Source organism: Mobula hypostoma, chromosome 6, assembly GCF_963921235.1.
Source record: "Mobula hypostoma chromosome 6, sMobHyp1.1, whole genome shotgun sequence".
Taxonomy (NCBI): Eukaryota; Metazoa; Chordata; class Chondrichthyes; order Myliobatiformes; family Myliobatidae; genus Mobula; species Mobula hypostoma.
The window spans coordinates 165151838-165172486 of record NC_086102.1 but is presented as its reverse complement, the minus strand read 5'-3'; the positions used below and the strand labels follow the sequence as shown (position 1 = coordinate 165172486).

Sequence of the window (20649 nt, the reverse complement as noted above, 5' to 3'; positions counted from 1 at the left end):
GCAATGAAGAGCATGAGTGTGGAAAAAAAAACACTTGTGCACTAAGAGCGTGAATGAAAATTGTATAGACAAACCACTATAACAATCACTGGCATTTACACATCTTTACCACAGAAATATTGTAAAATGCATGATAGAAAAATGGAAAAAATAACTGAATACTAATACAGAGTATTATAGATATGAAGGAAGAGTAAAAGACTGAAAAGATGGGGTTTAAGTAGGTCTTTGAATGCAAGTAGAGTGAGAGAAATTTAACAAGAAATTTTTGATACATAGTTTTTCACCAGTAAATGTGGGATTGGTGAAAGTTAATAAATAAAAATAACTAGATATTTAGTTCAGATATTCCATAATATTAAAGAACTACCAAAAATACTTAATTGGCTATAAAGACCATTGATATTATTATGAAGCATATGTAAATGCAAGGCAACACACACAATGCTAGAGGAACTCAGAAGGTCAGGTAGCATCTATGGAAATGAATATACAGTTGACGTTTTGAGCCTCTTCGGGGTCTCAGCCTGAAACGTTAACTGGTTATTCATTTCCAAAGATGCTACCTGACCTGCTGAGTTCCTCCAGAATTTTGTTTGTGTCACTTTGGATTTCCAGCAGCTGCATACTTTCTTGTGTATATACAGTAAATGCAAGGCATTTTTCTTCTCTGGAATATGAATGATGATATAAATTTCAAACTGTATTTTAATTCTACATATCTGTCACAGGTGTTTCAATTTTCTTCTTTTGTTCTTTATTTTTGTCCTGGCACATCAAATTTATAAAAAAAAACTAAATTAGGAATCCATTAGCAATAACAAGCATCTAATGTGTAATAAATTGCTAAAGAATGATCTTCTGATGATCTAAATACATACTCTGACAAGAAAATTCCAAATAGCCATAACAGAAACAAGACTTGAAAACATAATCAAATTTACTTTGCTATTGTGTAAATTTCTTCTATTTCTTGTGACAAATTTTATTGAATAAATATGAGATTTACTCAAAGTTATAAACCTCTTAAGCCTGAAGACCCAGGTTTAGAAACAAGCAACCTTCAAAAAATCATAGGCAACCAGAATATCTTTCTGTTCAATAGCAAGATTTAAAATCTCATGTGTCTAGAGAATTATCTTCTTTTGTAAGTGCAAAAAGAGGAAGAAGGTTAACCAAAGAGAACACTAGGGACAATAAAGCTGTATTATGGTATACAGTAGATTATGGGAAAAGACTCTAATAAATTCTTCACAGGAGTTTTTACAAAAAAGAGGATGCAATTCTATTGATTGGGATGAAGAGTGTGAAATATTGTAAGGGATAAACATAGTAAAATAGGAGGCATTAAATGATTTAGCTGCTTGGACATGGATAAATTCCACTGTCAAATGCACTGAGGAAGGTAATTATGAACGTTCTGACCACTTTTTAAATTCTCCTTGGCTGTAGAGATTGATAATACTGTACCATTGTTTCAAAAGAAAGGAAAAGATAAACCCAATATTTACATTCCAGTTAGTTTATCTTGAGAAGGAAAAGTTATTGACATCTATTTAAGAGACTCCCTTGAACAGATTTTGTTTTAAATGAATTTATTATGGGAAGGTCACATCTGATTAGTTCAATTGAAATAAAAAAACAAGATGTCAGGAATACTTGGCAGGTCAGTCAGCATCTGCAGAAAGAAGAAGAGCAATTAGTGCTTTAGGTCAAAGACTCTTTGTTAGAGCTGGGAAGGGAGAACAAGTTAGTTAAGTTGCAGAGTGCATGAGTCAGAGATGAATAAGACAAACGGAATATCTCTGATAGGGTGAGGCCAGGAATCTTTTGGTTGTCGGCTGTTGATGGGATTAATGAGGGTAATTGCAGAGAGAAAAGATAATAGGAAATTTAAAATTGCAGATCAGAACTGTGGAAAATACTCAACAGACCGGACAGCTGAAAGAAAAGTAAGTTAAAGCTGGGTAACTTATAGGACCGATCAGTTCAGATACATAGAGAAAGTGAATTACCTAAAATTGTTGAATTTGACATTGAGTTTGGAAATCTGCAGTATGCTTAGGCAGAAGATGAAGTGTTGTTCCTCATGTTTATACCTGACCGTGCAAGAAGCAAAATGTTTTCCTTATGGTGGACTCATGAAGGGAGACTTTAGCAAGTTCAAGAGGTTCCTGTAAGAACCCTTGGGTTCTTTTTCACCTCCTTCAGCATTGCATGTTGTGCTCTTGGTGTGTGATCTTTGAAGGATGCCCACTCCTAGGGAGAGTAGCAACAGTACTGAATTTCCTCCATTTTGTAGACATTTTCTCGTTCTGTGGACTGATGAACACTCAGGTCTTTAGAAATGTTTCTGTAGCCTTTTCCAGCATCATGCATTGCTACAATTCTTCCTCCAAGGTCCTCTGAAAGTTGTTTTGATCGAGGCATGGCCCACGTAAACAAATCTTTCTTGAGAAGAGCAGGCTCTGTCAGTAACCTCACTTTGTGTGTCTTTTTTTATAGGACAGGGCACCACCACAACCCACACCTTCAACCTTCAAACTCCAACCTCATCTCATTGTTTGGAACACCCTACTCCAAATAGCTTTTGTAGAGGGCATTACCCCAGAGGTTCACATAGTTTTTTGAAGCTAGACTGTGATTGTTGAAATGGTGTACTCAGTATTGACGAGAAGTACAATTGTGTGTGTTATTCGTTTAGGCAGATTGCATTTGTCTATTCTTGTGACTTAGACGAAGATCATAGCACATTTTGAGTAATTAATGCAGAAAATTAGGTAATTGTAAAGGGTTCACAAACTTTTTCTTGCAATTCTAAGCCATGATCTTGTTGAATACTAGAGCAGTGTTGAACAACTAAGTGGCCTACCTTTGCTCCAAATTTATATGTAAATTTGCAGATTCCTTTCACTAACCACCTTGCCATTTTAAATGTAAATTCTATTTGTCTGGTCTTCAAATATCATGTGGTTTCATCTTCACTAAATTTAGAACATTTACCATTGCTTCTTTGGGTACAACTTTAAAACTATGGACATATACTCGAACAAAATTCATTTTAATTTCCATAAAGATGAATATTCTTAAGTAAAACTGGGAAAGTGTAATGTTCCTTCTCATGCACTTTTATAGTGGCTATCACTAATTTCTAACAGAATGATTTTGAGCAGGTGGTGCTTAAATGAAAAATGAACCTATGCCAGGTAAGTCCACGCTGCCATTAAAACAGAATAAAAGATGTTTTTTCTTAACCTTTGGAGTTCAGCTTATTTAGGGAAACTGCTCAAAATTCATTAGTCAAGGGCCAGTGGGCACTAGCACAGTGTTGAAGAAATAAAAAAACATTTATATATAAACAAAACTGTCTATTGTTTACTGGTAGAGTATAAGCTACTTGGGCTTTAAACTTCATTTGCAGTGTGATTCCCATTAGACAGCTTCCCCATCAACAAAGGGATTGAGTGAGATCATTCAGCAGGCAGGTGAGACAGAAGTGTCCATTCTAACATTTTAGTGGTAGTGGATAATAGACTGCCAAAAAGGAGGATGATTATGGTATTAAGTACAGACACCAACACAGTTTGGTTGGGCTAGATAACTTGAAGGCAGAAGAGGCCTCAGATGTTGGAATCTGGGGTAACATACAAAATGCTGGAAAAACTCAATGGGTCAGGAAACATCAGATGAGGGAAATGGACAGTAGACATACTGGGTCTCAATCTCAAATGTGCACTGTTCATTTCCTTCCATAGATACCGCCTGACACACCAGGTTACTGCAGTATTTTGTGACCTGGGCTAAATAACTTTTCCACTGTTACAGTTTCTGTATAACTGCTATTGTAATAGTTATTCTATACTAGAAAATGGTGGATATTAACAGATAAACAGAAGGAATCTCGAGGATACTTGAAAATAAAATTAACTACAATTACTACAAGAAATACATGAAAATAATATTCTTAAATTTGGAGAAAGGAGGAATAGTTACTGGTATCAATCTTTCATTGTAGACTTTATTCATTACACAAAAGTACAAATAATTACAAAGTCATTAACAACTTCTAGAAAAAAGTATGAAATAAAGTTCTGGAAGAATCTGAAATTGCATCATACATCATCTCAATTACAACCAGAGAATAGAAAACTGAAATTGTAAAGGAAATAGCTGCACATTTTGAAAATGGGGAATTAAATCAAGAAGTTCCACAGACTGGACTGAACCAAGACAGAGAAATAGAGATTCAACATTTCATCAGGATTCTGGCCTCAAAAGTAATTGTTTCTCTCTCCAAAGATGTTGCCAGATCTGATAAGTATATCTAGCATTTTCTGTAGTTTAACAGAACTGTCGTTTTTATTTAGTTCACGGACTCCCAATTTTCTTACGACCTATCCCAACTTACTCTTTTTGTTTCTAATCTTTACCCTATATAAATCTCTTGGTTACTTCCTGGAGTCTCACTCTCTCTGCCTTTTATTTCCTGATGTGTATCTGGTACTTCCAGTCTTCTCTTTGCAATGTGTGCTCTCACATCTACTAACATGCCTTTCATCAGAGAACTTTTCCCTATTGCAAGTTGAATTTCGTATGTCCTTTTCTTCTACTTTTCCACGTGCATCTCTGGAATTGCTTCTACTCCGATGTCTCTGCTCCCTGTCACTTTTGCTGCTATGTCTACTGTCTTTTTTACTTTTGCTTCTGTAATGCTTTCCGTGAACTTTTGTGTCATCGTCTTCAGACCTGGAGTAACTGTTTGAATAAGTCTCGGGTTTTTGTTTGGAAACTCCTCCATGTTTTTCGGAGCTGTGTTTATTGCCTAATGCTGAACCCCTCTCCCTCTTTAAATATTTATTTTTGCTGTGTGATTCCTTTTTGCTGTGTGTTTCCTTCTTTTCATTTTCAGAATCACTTTCGCTGGAAGAGCTGGTAGTAGGTGGACTGCATTCTTTTTTCTTATGTTTCCTTTTCTTTTTCTTCTTTTGCTTTTCCTTCTTTCGTTTTTTCTTTTTTTCCAGGTGGTCAAGTTTCCTATTCAGAAGTCAAATCAGCAAATTTTGTTTAAAATTGCATACAAAATACAACTGAACAATATTTATCCTCACCACTTCCCCACTTTTGAACACTCTAAAGTGAAAATAGTCAAATGATTACACTGTGACCAAACAGATGTTTGGTTAGTAATGTCCTTGCCATTAGGATAGTAGAAATTTGTTTGAAGTTGAATTTCTAAAACACAATTTCCTCTTGAACAATATTATACATTTCAAAATACAAACACATTTTGTAGCTATTAAGCACGTAATCAAAGTTAACTATTCTGACTGTCAATGCTGTTCTGTTTTGATCCGTTCAACATTTGGCTGTGATTTACAAGTGCTTGAAGAATTGTAATACTAGATTTGGCTGAAGAACATCATGTGGCACTCAGCTTTTGCCATTGTGGTGAAACTGGTAAAAAGGAATTACAGCATTTTATACTCTTGTGCCTCATCTACTTGGCTGGGAGCTCCAGAAGTGAAGAAGATATATGGGCAGGAAAGGAATGGAGGGTTATGGGCTGAGTGCAGGTCGGTGGGACTAGGTGAGAGTAAGCGTTTGGCACAGACTAGAATGGCCAAGATAGCCTGTTTCTGTGCTGTAATTGTTATATGGTTATATGTTATATGGTTACAAGACTTAGTATAAAGTAATTTTCATTGAACAACTACTATTGCACACAGTAGAAATGTCCTCATTCAAATTGTTCCATCTAGCAGGACAGTTTAAAACCCACATCACTCACATAATATCGAGTCTTCACACAAAGGTGAATTCCTGGGTGTGAGTCATGGCTATGGTTCAAAGCCAGATCCAGTTATGATGCTTATCTCAATAGTTATTCAGTAGAAAAATTGGTTACCAGATCTCAAACAAAATTTGCAATGTTAAAAATAAGTCTTTAATATTGACAAAATATCATGAACCACAGGATGAATAGACCACACTACGTGTACCTTTTGACTACCACCATGCTGACAGAGAAATTGATGAAAGCCCAAAAATACAGATCACTCATCAGATCAGGGGATCGTACTACATTCAGAGTATTTCAATTGGCAATAAGGGAAAAACTTGCCAGTGGGATGTAAAAACAAAACATGCCAACCAACAGCAGAAGTCCTGAGGGTATTGCAGATCAAGAACTGGTCAATGGGTGTGAACATTACAACTGCTTAAGTCAATGGAAGGACTATCTAGCATTAAGCAGAGGAGGAGACCGATTAGCATTCAAAATATGAACCATGTAGATACTGAAGTTTTTCTAGATAAGCGAGAAGCTGCACGTTTAGAGACAACAAAATAAATACAAAAATATTGTAGATGTTAGATATCTGAAATAAGAGAAAATTTTGCTAACAATGTCCACCTCCCCAGATACAGCTCAACCAGGTTTTAATATTTTGTTTGTACATTAAATATACAATAGAATTTGTTTCACTCAGCAACATTGTAGATTTAACACTATTGAGACACTTGGTTCTGTCCCAACAGAAAATAATAGTACAGGAATTTATAAAATCACAAACCTTATTTTTTTTAAGCTTATAGCTTTCACCTCCCAGCAGAACTGTTGCAAAATTAGAGTATTCTACCAATCAACAAATGGTGTATTAGGAGACATATTCCATATGTACAGGTGAGTGATAAATAGCAATGGAATTGGAAAAGGCAGACATTTAATGAATGATTTATGAATGTAGCAAATCATGTCGAGATAGGCTGTATGTTAGAACTTCTGTTAACTATTTGCTTAAATAATATAGAACAGAGATCTGCCTCAGTTCAAAATTTAGGTCTTAATCTCAACCATAGATAGTCTAAATTTCACTTATGACAAACATTTAATATTTTATATATCCTGGATGGGTGAGATCTAAAGCACAGCTAAGCAGCCATTGCAAAGTTGCAATAATGCCAAAAAACTATTGTAAAGCTGATAAATACTTAATAAGTTTAAAAATCTAATATTCTTGAGATACAATTGCTTCTGGTGCTTTATGCTCCAATTACTTTGATTATCAGCAAAGGAAACTTTATTTCCTGCAACATCATATTCTCATGATGTTAACCATGTTTCTGCAAACAGAAGTTTAACAAGAGGATATTTACTCCCTTTTATTAAAGTTTTATACCCCACCTTTTTGCTGCTACTTCCAAAGCTTCTGATGACATTGTGTTTAGTCAGTGGATAAATGTGAACGTAAACATAATGTGAACATAAATGATGAAGGTGTGTAGGACGATGAGGACGTAGAAATAAATGCATTGATTAACACAGTGTAATGATTCTGCTAGACTAAGTGCACAAGCTAGCACCCTCATCAAATAGTGAAAGGTAAAATGTACAGTAAACTGATCCATGATATTTTTGAAATTTACAAACTGTTTCAAGATCAACTGGATATGCTCACTTGAACTTTTAGTGCAGGAGACAACTTATATAAATCACTGGTTCTATTATGTATCTATATTCATCCACTTCAGTAGTATTTCCCCTCAGTAATCTTATGGAAAAATACTCACATGAAATTTTTAATCAGCTAAAGCTCTTTTTTTTGACAGACTTTCATTTCCCCACACTTTGTAAAATGAAGCATATCACAATTACATCCCTGAACAGCTAAATTCACATTTAAGGCTTCCTTCTGCCTTTCAAGGATTATTTTTTAAAAAGGATGTCAAGTCCATGCATCCAGTTTTGGTACTATTAATTTCTAAACCCTTGTATAATTTTAGTGAATCTGCACTACGTCCACTCAAAGGCCAAAATATTCTTCCTGAGATGAAATGCCCAGAAAGGAATGTAGTACAATATATTTGGTCTAACCAGAGCTTCAGAGCAAAAGTACAAGTTCTACTCTTTTGTACACTGGTACCCTTGAGGTTTCCCTTATTCTAGTAACTTCAGTTCCTTATCTATCAGTTTCTGGTGATACCTGAATGGCAGTTCCCAAATCTCTTTACTCTCCCATGCAATTTTTTCAAAGGAAATACAAATCCCATTTCCAGAAAAGTTGGGATATTTTCCAAAATGCAATAAAAACAAAAATCTGTGATATGTTAATTCATGTGAACCTATATTTAACTGACAAAAGTACAAAGAAAAGATTTTCAATAGTTTTACGGACCAACATAATTGTATTTTGTAAATATACACAAATTTAGAATTTGATGGCTGCAACACACTCAACAAAAGTTGGGACAGAGTTAAAATAAGATTGAAAAGTGCACAGAAAAGTCATGCTACTGCGACAATTATAGCCACATGGGCTCGGGAGTACTTCGGAAAACCATCGTCACTCAACACAGTCCATCGCTGCATCCAGAAATGCAACTTGAAACTGTATTACACAAGGAGGAAGCCATACATCAACTCTATGCAGAAATGCCGGTGAGTTCTCATGGGCCCGAGCTCATCTCAGATGGACTGAAAGACTGTGGAACCATGTGCTGTGGTCAGGTGAGTCCACATTTCAGCTAGTTTTCTGAAAAAACGGGCGTCGAGTTCTCCGTGCCAAAGATGAAAACGACCATCCAGATTGTTATCAGCGAAAGGTGCAAAAGCCAGCATCTGTGATGGTATGGGGGTGCATCAGTGCCCACGGCATGGGTGAGTTGCATGTATGTGAAGGTACCATTGACTCTGAGGCGTATATTAGGATTTTAGAGAGTCATATGTTGCCATCAGGGCGACGTATCTTCCCGGGACGTCCATGCTTATTTCAGCAGGACAATGCCAGACCACATTCTGCACGGGCTACAACAGCGTGGCTTTGTAGACACAGGGTGCGTGTGCTTGACTGGCCTGCTGCCAGTCTAGATCTATCTCCTATCGAAAATGTATGGCGCATCATGAAGAGGAGAATCAGAGACCACGGACTGTTGAGCAGCTGAAGTCTTATGTCAAGCAAGAATGGACAAAATTTCCAATTGCAAATCTACTACAATTGGTTTCCTCAGTTCCAAAACGATTAAAAAGTGTTATTAAAAGGAAAGGTGATGTAACACAATGGTAAACGTGTCTCTGTCCCAACTTTTGTTGAGTGTGTTGCAGCCATCAAATTCTAAATTTGTGTATGTTTACAAAATACAATTAAGTTGGCCAGTAAAACTATCGAAAATCTTTTCTTTGTACTTTTGTCAGTTAAATAAAGGTTCACGTGAATTAACATCACAGATTTTTGTTTTTACTGCATTTTGGAAAATATCCCAACTTTTCTGGAAATGGGGTTTGTATATCTAATGGCAATCTGGGAGATGATCACAATAAGGGGTTACTGGATATGAAGAAAGGTTTAGTGCAAATTCTATGTAAAATGAATCTCATTAGTAGGCACATGAAAGAATAAGTGCAGCTTTTAAAATGTCTGCTCACTTTGCTATATGCCTAGATTGCTGACTCAGATAAATTAATTGTATGTTTTAAAGCTTCATTGTTCCTCTGAGAAATGTCTATAGCAAAAATTCATGCACCAAGAATGGCACCAAGCAGAAGAACTGTTCTATCCCAACTTCCAAGCCTTGCTGGAGAAAGAGCAGTTTTGGGAATTATCATCAACAATTTATAAAACTTTCTGACAACATACCTCAAAAGCTTCTGTTTTTGTTTAGTTGAAAGAGATTTTAGAAACTCCACCTCAGGATCATCATCATCTTCACTTGCAATGTATTCCTTAAAAAATCAGTGGCAAAATTACATTTTACTGCGGAAGCCGATTTCACGTAAAATTCATTTACCCGGTTGCTATTTTCAGGGACTCTACAGAGCTACTATAAAAATAATTTAAAAAATAACATTGGGAAACATTTCTAAATAAATATATATCATGTTGTCATCCAAGCTAATTACATGCATAGAAAATCTTTAAAAGGTTTATTTAAAAAAATAAATAATATTACTAACTAAAAGAACTTCTGAATTAGGCAAGATTGTCCACTGAAATTTCCAGAGTCAAGTACAGGATCAGTTTATGATTAAAATTCACCACAGATCCCTTGCACCAAACCCTGGAGTAAAAAAAAACCCTCACTGATCTGTTGGGAGTTGAGTACTACAGTGGTGCTATAAAGCTGGTGAACTCCGTAGAATTTTCTTTGTTTCTGCATAAATATGACCTAAAATGTGTTCAGATCTTCACACAACTCCTAAGACTAAATAAAGAGGACCCAATTAAAGAAATAACACTAAAAACATTATACTTGCTCATTTATTTATTGAGAAAAGTGACTTAGATTAGATTTAGATTATGAGGACACGCAGTCCTCTTTTATTGTCATTTAGTAATGCATGCATTAAGAAATGACACAATGTTTTTCCAGAATGATATCACGGAAACACATGACAAACCGACTTAAAAACTAACAAAAACCACATAATTATAACATATAGTTACAATAGTGCAAAGCAATACCGTAATTTGATAAGAACAGACCATGGCACGGTAAAAGTCTTAAGTCTCTCGACAGTCCCACATCTCACGCAGACGGTGAACCTCCAGCGCCGCCAACTTACCGATGCAGCATACTGGAAGCATCCGATCCAGTATTACTTGTGTTTGTTGGAAAAACTGTGTGACTCTTTGCTTTCAGTAACTGGTGATCAGTCCTGCACATCAGCTGGAGGAACTTTAGGCCATTCCTCATTACAAACCTGCTTCAACTCTGGGATGTCGCTGGGCTTCACTGCATGAACTGCTTGCTTCAGGTCCTTCCAGAACATTTCTATAGGATTAAGGTCAGGACTGACTCAGCCATTCCAAAACACAAAATTTTCTTCTTTTTAAGCCATTCTGTTGTTGATTTACTGTCATCTTTCGGATCATCGTCTTGTTGCATCATCCAACTTCTATTAAGCTGCAGGTGATGAACTGCTACCTTAACATTCTCTGTAAAATATCTTGATAAAATTTTGAATTAATTGTTCCCTCAATGATTGCAAGCCGTTCAGGCCGAGGCAGCAAAGCATCCCCAAACCATGATGCTTCTTCCACCATGCTTCAAAGTTGGAATGAGGTTTTGGTGTTTCTGTGCAGTGTCCTTTTGACTCCAAGTACAGCAATGTGCACTTCTGCCAAAAAGTTAAACTTTTGTCTCATCTATCCACAAAACGCTGTCCCAGAAGTGTTGTAGAACATCCAGGTGGTCTTTTGCAAACCCGAGATGTGCAGCAGTGTCTTTTTTTTTTAAGAGCAGTAGTTTCCTCAGTGGTGTCCTTCCATGAACACCAATCTTGTTCAGTGTTTTTCTTATAGCAGACACATGAACACAGACTTTAGCAAGTTCTAGATATTACTGCAGGTCTTTTGCTGTTACCCTTGGGTTCTTTTTTACTTCCTTCAGCATTGCACGTTGTGCTCTTGGGGTGATATTTGCAGGATTCCCACGCCTACAGAGAGTAGCAACAATACTGAATTTCCTCCATTTGTAGACAATTTCTCTTACTGTGGACGATGAACACACAGGTCTTTAGAAATACTTTTGTAGCCTTTTCCAGCTTCAGGCGTCTGTAGAATTCTTCTAAGGTCCTCTGAAAGTTGTTTTGATCGAGGCATGGTGCACATAAACAGATCTTTCTTGAGAAGAGCAGACTCTGTCAGTAACCTGACTTTATTTTATTTTATTTTTTTTTTAAATAGGGCAGGGCACCTCCACAACCCACATCTCCAATCTCATCTCATTGATTGGAACACCTGACTCCAAACAGCTTTTGTAGAAGGCATTACCTCAGAGATTCAGACACTTTTTCCAACAAACACATGTAATACTGCATCATTTTCTTCAATAACTACTACTAAGGCATTCAATAAATAAATGAACAAGTATAACGTTTTCTGTATTATTTATTTAATTGAGTTCTCCATCTAGTTTTAGAACTTACATGAAAATGTGATCACACTTTAGATCATATTTATGCAGAGATAGAGAAAATCCTACAGGGTTCACAAACTTTCTAGCACCACTGTGTATGTTTCAGAGAATTGAGGCAGGGACCTTGCTGGGGGAAAGTGTGGACCAGTGAGCTTATGTGTTTGCTGTTCATCAGAAAATGCAGCTCAGTAGATAAATTGTTTTAATATGAAAACAAAGGAGTTTAAATAAATACTGGGAGTCTAAAATGAGAATGCTTTCTCACAACAGACAATCAGCCAAAAGAAATCTTAAAGCCAGTGATAGTCAAATCTGTATATGAAAAATGGGACCTAAGTAATCAGAATCAGGTTTCATATCACTGGCATATATCGTTAAATTTGTTGTTTTGCAGCAGCGGCACACTACAATCCGTAATAATAAACTATAAATTACAAAAAGAAATACAGTATACTGAAAAAGATAATTAGTGCAAAAAGAGAGCAGAAACAATGTGGTACTTTACATGGGTTCATTGTCTTTCCAGAAATTTAATGGCAAAGGGAAAGAAGCTATTCCTAAAATGTTTAGTTTCCTGTACCTCCTCCTCGATGGTAGCAATGAGAAAAGAGAATGTACTGAGCGATGGTGATATAGAATCAAAAGCTGAAAATGTGTGAACACTAAGCAGGTTTGTATTTAGTGGCAGCACCAGAAGAGCTGTTGCCTCTTGGCTCCAGTGACCTAGGATTAATCATGATGTCACGTGCTGACTGTGCACTTGCATAGATTCCCTCTACATACTCCAGTGTCATCCTGTACACCAAAAATGCGCAGGCTGGTAGGATTAATTGACCAATGTAAATTGTCCCTAATATGCAGGTAAGTACTTGAACCTGGGAGTTGATAACAAGATGAGCAGAAAATGGTTAGGACAGGACTGGTGTGAAAAATGGGGTGCTTAATGTTTAAAGTAGACATGGGAGGTCAAAGGGTCTGTTTCTCTCTCTCTGAGGTCAGGCAGAAAAACAGACTCAATGTTCAGCTCAATAATTCTTCACTAAAACTGATAGAACAGTGCTTTCCAAAATGGGAGATATGGCAGCCACTGTCCCTGGGGGCAATAAAGATTAAGGGGATAGTGGAGGGCAAGGGGAGAAGCTGAGGGATTACAAGCTTAACAAATTACTTATTATAAATGTTTGATCCTCAGTGCCTCATAATTGACTACGATGATCACATAATCACCTCATATCTTGCTAAGACCCAGTTCTCTCAGGCTTTGCTCAAAGCACATCAATGTGACACTTTTGTATTTGGCATATCATGAGAAATCTGGACTGAAGAAATTATCTGGCCCACACATTATTGTCTTTCACTGCTGTAGTACTATGTTAGCTAGTATGATTCCCATACTCTAATCACACAGTGGCACATTACCCCATTGAATGTCTACCCTAAATCACAGGAAAAGTTCAGAAGCAGAACAAACGAAAAAGAAGTGCAGACAGTAAAGTGTGGAGTATCTGAGACATGGATTTATATCAGCACCACGCAACCAGTGTGTCTGTTGTGTGAGAAAGCACTTGGTTAGTCAGGGTTATGGGGAGAAGACAACAGAATGGGGCTGAGAGGAAAAACAGATCAGCCACGATGAAATGGCAGAAAGACTCGACTGGCCGAATGGCCTAATTCTGCTCCCATCTTATAATTTTATGGTCACCGTGAAATTCACAGATAACATCTTGTCGCAAAAAACCTAAGTGATCAGCTGCACAAATCACTAAATACTGTTAAAACAGCGGTAAATAAAATCAAGTCCCATGCTCTCTATTCTCAACTATTTTGAGAGCTTTGTACTGAGAACGATGAACAGTTTAAATGCTTGTTGTTGCACACAGAAATCAGATGGCTCTCAGAACGAGACTGCCTGAGAAGCTTTTTGAAACTGTGATCAAATTATTTCATGAATGGAATGCTTCAGTAATCAGCTCATGAATATTAGACATGATACTCTTATTTGTCAGAATTATTCACAAAGTTTAATGTCATCAATCTTCAATTGCAAGGAAAAGGATGAGAATCTTAACACAGTCAAATCAGTCGTCTCCACATTACTGTCCAAGTTATCTGATTTAAGTGCAACATTGGCCATCGCAATGTTTTCCAATTTCTGAGCCTCCGAATTGGAAGAGAAAGTAAGAATACCAGATGATGATCTTCAAGTATACTGTGTCCACCTGGGTGAGCTATATAAAGACATGTCAGAGAGATTTCAGGATCTTCTCTCAATCCAAATTCCAGATTGGGTAAGATTCATTCCTGAACACTTGTAATAAGGAATTAAGAAGAAGGATGAAGGAAGATCTGATCACGCTACAAAATGACTTTGAGCTGAAGCCAGGGTTCAAAACATCATAAAGACTTTTGGTTGCTGAAAGAAATCTCTGAACACTATCCTGCATTGTGGAAAAAGGTCAAGATGTTCATTATTGCCTTTCCAACATCAAATTTAGTGGGGTGTGGTTCAGTGCAGTCACACAACATATTTCAAAGCAACAAAACAGACTGCATATTACTGAACGTGGGGATCTGAGTGCAATACAGCCTGATGCTGAGAAGTACTCAGTCCATCCATCTTAATGAAAGATGATAAAGGCAGTGATGTACTGATTAGTTGGACTAATGTACTCTCTAAAATTGTTAATACAAATTGTTTTTATTGTAATTAAACAAAGTAGTAATTTATTTGTAGCTCCAATAGATTTGAATAATTTTTGCTATTATTTGTCACTGCTTTGAATATGCAGTTTGTATTTTCTTTCACTGTACACAGCAAATCAAATTTTTTAGTATAGTTTCAATGAATGCCAGAAATTCAAGAGTGTCAGAGGGTAGAAGTGAGTGTAATTGCAATTACTAAGGAGAAGGTACTTGGGAAGCTGAAAGGTCTGAAGGTAGATAGGTCACCTGGTCCAGATGGACTACACCCAAGGTTCTGAAACAGGTAGCCGAAGAGATTGTGGAGACATTAATAGTGATCTTTCAAGAATCACTAGATTCTAGTATGGTTCTGGAGAACTGGAAAATTGCAAAAGTCATTCCACTCTAAGAAGGGGGAGGAGGAGAAAAAAAGAACATTAAAGGCCATCAGTGATTGCGAAGATGTTGGAGTCCATTATTAAGGATGAGATTTCAGGCTACTTGGAGGCACATGATAAAATCGGTCAAAATCAGCATGATTATCTTCAAGGGAAATCATGCCTGACAAACCTGTTAGAATTCTTTGAGGAAACAACAGGCAGGATAGACAAAGGAGAGTCAGTGGATGCTGTTTACTTAGATTTTCAGAAGGCCTTTGACAAGGTTCTGCACATGAGGCTGCTAAAAAAAGAGCCCATGGTATTACAGGAAAGGTACTAGCATGGATAGAAGATTGGCTGACTGACAGGAGGCAAAGAGTGGGAATAAAGGGAGCCTATTCCTGGTTGGCTGCCAGTGACATGATGTCCCACAGGGGTCTGCTGTTGGGACCACTTCTTTTCACATTATATGTCAAAGACCTGGATAAGTTTGCAGATGATACAAAGATAGGTGGAGGACAGGTAGTGTTGAGGAAGCAGTGAGTATGTAGAAGGACTTAGACAGATTAGGAGACTGGGCGAAGAAGTGGCAGATGGAATATAGTGTCAGGAAGCGTACGTTCATGCACTTTGGTGGAAGGAATAAAGGCACAGACTATTTTCTAAATGGGGATAAAATTCAAAATTGAGAGATGCAAAGGGACTTGGGATGTAATGCTGAGGCTTTTTAAGGCATTAGTCAAACTGCACCTGGAGTATTGGGAGCAGTTTTAGGCCCTTTATCTACGAAAAGATGTAATGGCTTTGGAGAGGGTCTAGAAGAGGTTCACAAGAATAATTCTGAGAATTGAAGGGTTAATGAGGAAAGGATCTCATTGAAGCCTATCAGATATTGAAAGGCCAAGATACAGTGGGTGTGGAGACAATGTTTCCTTTAGTGGGGGGGGGGTGGTCGAGGACCAGAATGCACACCCTCAAAATAGAGGGAACTCCATTTAGAACAGAGGGTGGTGAATCTGTGGACTTCATTGCCTGGGAAAGATGTGGAAGGCAGGTCATTGGATATATTTAAAGTGGAGGTTGATAGGTTCCTGATTAATAAGGGCGTCAGAGGTTACAGGAAGAAGACAGAAGAATGGGGTTGAGAGGGATAATAAATCAGCCATAATGGAATGGTGGAGCAGACTCAAGGGGTCAAATGCTGTAACTCTGCTCTTTTGTCTTATTGGCAGGGGTTCCCAACCTGGGGTTCACATTGAGAATCACTGTCATACGACAAAAGAGCAGAGCTATGTCATTTGCCCCTTGCTGACTGGTATTGGTCCATGGCATCAAAATGGTGGGGAATCCCCGTTTTAATCAAAGATACAATGAAGTTACAAGAGGCAATTAATACTTGTCCCAAATAAATACCCTCGTGTTCAAAATGAAAGTAGTAAGCTGCTTCATGAAATGTCTAAGAACTAAAGTAACTATTTCAAATCCACTGCCTTCCCAGTAAAATTTTCCAGAACAGTAGTAACCATTTTTATTATTGAAGCCAAAATTATTTTCTGATTTAAAAAAATTCGGTTTCATATTAACTTTGGAAATACCTGTGATGGATCATTTGGAGTTGATTTCTTCCCCAATACACTCTGCTTTAGTGCAAATCCACTGTTCCTCATCTCTGCCATCAGCTCTGCAGGGTGCATTGATGGACCTGTTTGAAAATAATGATTTCAAAGTTTTAAACAACTGTCTGGGTTTAGGATTTATCTCATGATGTGGTAATTTATTTGCTGGTTTGTTTACGATGAAACTTCAGGATATGTCACTCCCATGATTTTCTGTTGTTCTTTCAAATTGCTGCTACATGGCAAATACGGTTGCACAATGGTGCAGAAGTTAGTGCCAAAGTCAGGGACCCAAGTTTCATGCTCTGGTTTCTTCCGACATCGTAAAGACATGCTGGTCAGTTAAATTACCCCTTAGTGTAGTCAATGGCAAACAGAATCAAAAAGTTTAAGCATATCTGATACCCAAGGCTGTAAAGGTACAGGCCAAGGAGAAGGAATGTAATGAGACGTTTGTGGAATGAGGGGTAAGTGAAATGTAGGAATAGGATATTGTCAAATTTTGGTTTTGGCCTATCCATTTGCTCAGTAATAGGTGCCCTGGCTCTTTCATAGGGTAAAGTGAGGCAGCCAAGACTGGAAGTTTTGTTTACTGCCCTTTACACCACTGGTGTTCAGCACAGCAATGGAGGTCCTCCATCTCTGGCCGTGTTCAGGGCTTCCTTCATCATGTCAGTAGCTTCCTCTCAGTTTTCACTATTGTCGGTTATGCAAGCTCCAGGTGGAGACCCAGGAAAACCGTTGCAATCAGAGGCAGAAGGATTCCTCATTGCTGTTTCCATACCAATTTTGTTTTATCAGTCTGGGTTGTTACCCCTGAGCTGAACCTGGACCACTCTTAGTCCAGCCTCTACCCCCTCACCTGTTTGGCATGGGTGACCACACCAACAGTCAAACCACAATGCCCTAACTCCAGCCAGCATAGCTTTCCAAATCATGGAGCACGCAAACCTCCAAACCACAACAAGGTGGAAGACTTGGAGGAAGACTGCAGAATGAGTGAAGTGCTCATATTATGCTTGTGGCTGAATGTTAAGTGTATTGAGCAAACTCTGAGATGTGGATGTGAGGCTTGCAGCGACACTAAGTGTGTAAGCAGAAGAAGATAAACTTTGAGTAGGAGCACTTATAATGATTTGTTAGCAATGCAGTTGGTTGGATGAGCCAAAAACGAATTATTAATTAACCTTCATAATATATTAGGCTATGTCTCACAATGATAATCATTGCCATACTTATGACAACTACTTCACCACCACCTATACAATATGTACCTGGAAGGCTTCTGGGCATCCTCAGGAAAGTGTCCTTCTCCACCTCTTGTACAAAATCTTACATACAGTACAGAGGGCACTCTCCCATTTAAGTGATTCTATCACCTGTTTCAGCAAAGCTTCTCCTTCAAGATTTACAGGCTAGGTTAATAGTGCAGACTAGCTGCTTCTTGTCATGACTGAACTGGACACCCCATGGTAGTAAACCAATAAACAGTGCTTTTACATCGGGCTGCATGCAGCATTAAGTTGGTATGCTGTCTGCATTGAAAACAGCAGACATAGATTAATCCCATATCCCAGTCCCTATGGAAAACAAATAAAACTGCAGATGCTGGAATCTGAAATTTAACAGACCTACACATAGCAAATATCACTGAAGGGACACAAGCAGCAAACTTAGCTAATTTAGTATTCCTAACATAGCTAATTGCAGCACCCTTTTAGTGTTTAATCAACTAATTCAGCAAAGACCAGCGACTAAAATTTAATTCTGTCAGGTTTGTTGGTGATAATCCAACGGTCATGCAGATAGTTGATTAAAAAATGTTGGAGCACAATAATAATATAATCTTTCAAATATCTTTAAGGAACTCCTCGATTACTCAAATTTAATCTGCACAGTAACAAAAATCCATATAATATCTTTCACCATTAAGTGATCAGAACTCTCAAACTATCATTGGTCATACAATGAATTTGCTTTCAAAACAGAAAGTAAACCACAGGGTAAAGATATATACTGTACCCATTCTCAAATGGCTGTAATTAAAATATGCCTGCTGTCAAACTAGAAGTACCTATATTCAGAATCAAGATCAAATTACAGCCTCAAATTAATTAAAGCTTAATTTAATTACATGACTGAAGTTATGTAGACATTCTTAAATTAATATTCCATTACATAGTGCATCTGTTGGGCACTTTGGAAAAATAAAGCTGATATGATGTTGAGGAGATAGCAATGAACTTACTTAGAGCACTAGAACAATCTTCAAAGGGAAGCAATACCAGACAAACAATACGTAAACTAGTCTTCCTCTACGAATTACTATTTTGTACTTGGATGATGACTGATAACACCTGGGTGTCATCATCTCAATCTACAAATGGATCCTCAGCTTCCTGGCTTATTGACCACAATTAGCAAGGATAGGCAGTAACACCTTCCCGACATTATTCTCAACAAGGTCCACAAGGTTGTGTCCTCAACCCCCTAGTTACTCCCTGTAAACTCATGACTGTGTGGCTAGGTTCTGCACCTATTCCATCTACAAACATCCATTGTAGTGGGTCGCATCTCAAATAACAATGAACCAGAGTAGGAGACAGAGAGTTCAGTGATATAGTATTATGATAAGGGGAGGGGGAGGGTTGAGCACATGCTCCTGTTTACATCAATGGTGACAGCTTCAAGTTTCTAGAGTTAACATCAATATCTTTTCCTGATCCAATCACATAGGTTTTATTTGATGCAATTCCTATCTGGATGCATCACAATTCACTATGCATGTGACTGCAAGAAATTGCAGTGAGTTGTGGATACAGGTAAGCACATCATGGAAATCGGCTTCTCATCTAAGGACTCTGTCTACAGTTCTCATTGCATTAGTAAAGCAGTCAGTATACTCAAAGGCCCACCCACTCTGGACATTCTCTCTTCTTTCCTCTTCCATCAAGCAGAAGATACAAACACATGAAAGTATGTACCTCCAGGCCCAAGTACGGCTTCTACCCCACTGTTATTACAAGACCATAAGATTTAGAATCAGAATTAAGTCATTTGGCCCATCAAGTCTGCTCCGTCATTTCATCATGGCTGGTCCATTTTTCCTTTCAGCCCCAATCTCCTGCCTTCTCCCCGTACTCCTTCATGCCCTGACCGACTAAAAATCTATCAACCACTGCCTTGAATGTACATACAGGCTCGGCCTCCACAGCTGCCTGTGCTAACGAATTCCACAGATTCACCACTCTCTGGCTAAAAAAATTACTTCTCATCTCCATTCTAAAAGTACACCCCTCTATTCTGAGGATGCATCTTCTGGTCTAGGACTCTCTCACCATAGGAAACATCCTGTCCACATCCACTCACTCAGAGCGGTTCACCATTTGATAAGTTTCAATGAGGTCACCCCTCAATCTTCTGAATTTCAGTGAATACAGGCTCAAGAGCTTTCAAACGCTCTTCATATGACAAGCCGTTCAAACTATTAAATAGTTCCTTAGTACACCAAGTTGGACTGTTAATCTCACAGCCTACCTCATTATGACATATCACCTCATTATTTGTCTGTAATACACTTTCTCCGTGGCTGTTTCACATTATTATTTTTATCTTGTTTTACCTCAATGCACTGTGTAATGATCTGAGCAGTACAAACAGTATGTAAATCTTTTCACTGTATCTCAGTATGTGTGACAATAATAAATGAAAACCTAACCCAAATTTAGGAATGGACAGGGATTTTAGCGGAAGCGAAAAGGGAAGCTCTCAAAGTTAGCAGTCGTGAGAACAGAACACGTATTCAGGAATGAAGTTCCATAGCATACAATTTGTAATAGAAAAACATGTTTATCAGAGTGAACAATCAAATGAATAGAAACACAGATGATTGAAGCAAGGGCACAAAGGAGAATTGGAGTAATCAGCAGAGTTATGTATGTTTCAGAAATCAAACAGAAAGGCACTATGCAAGATTTTTTTTTACTGCAATGTGATCTTTATTCCTATTTACATCACCATTTGCCACTTTATCCACAAGATTCTATGAAAAGAACAGA

The 20649-nt window shown here is 37.7% G+C and overlaps 1 protein-coding gene across 1 annotated transcript in view; it reads right to left on the bottom strand.

The window, feature by feature from the left end:
- Window positions 1-3998: 3998 nt before the first annotated feature.
- cir1 (corepressor interacting with RBPJ, CIR1) overlaps window positions 3999-20649 on the bottom strand; it is a 30239-nt gene continuing 13588 nt past the window's right edge. Inside the window, exons 8-10 of the mRNA XM_063052154.1 lie at window positions 16571-16677; window positions 9633-9718; window positions 3999-5034 (exon numbers count right to left, since the gene is read on the bottom strand). Of these exons, the coding sequence (XP_062908224.1) occupies window positions 4464-5034; window positions 9633-9718; window positions 16571-16677 (764 nt within the window). The 3' untranslated portion in view covers window positions 3999-4463. The remainder of the gene's footprint in view (window positions 5035-9632; window positions 9719-16570; window positions 16678-20649) is intronic.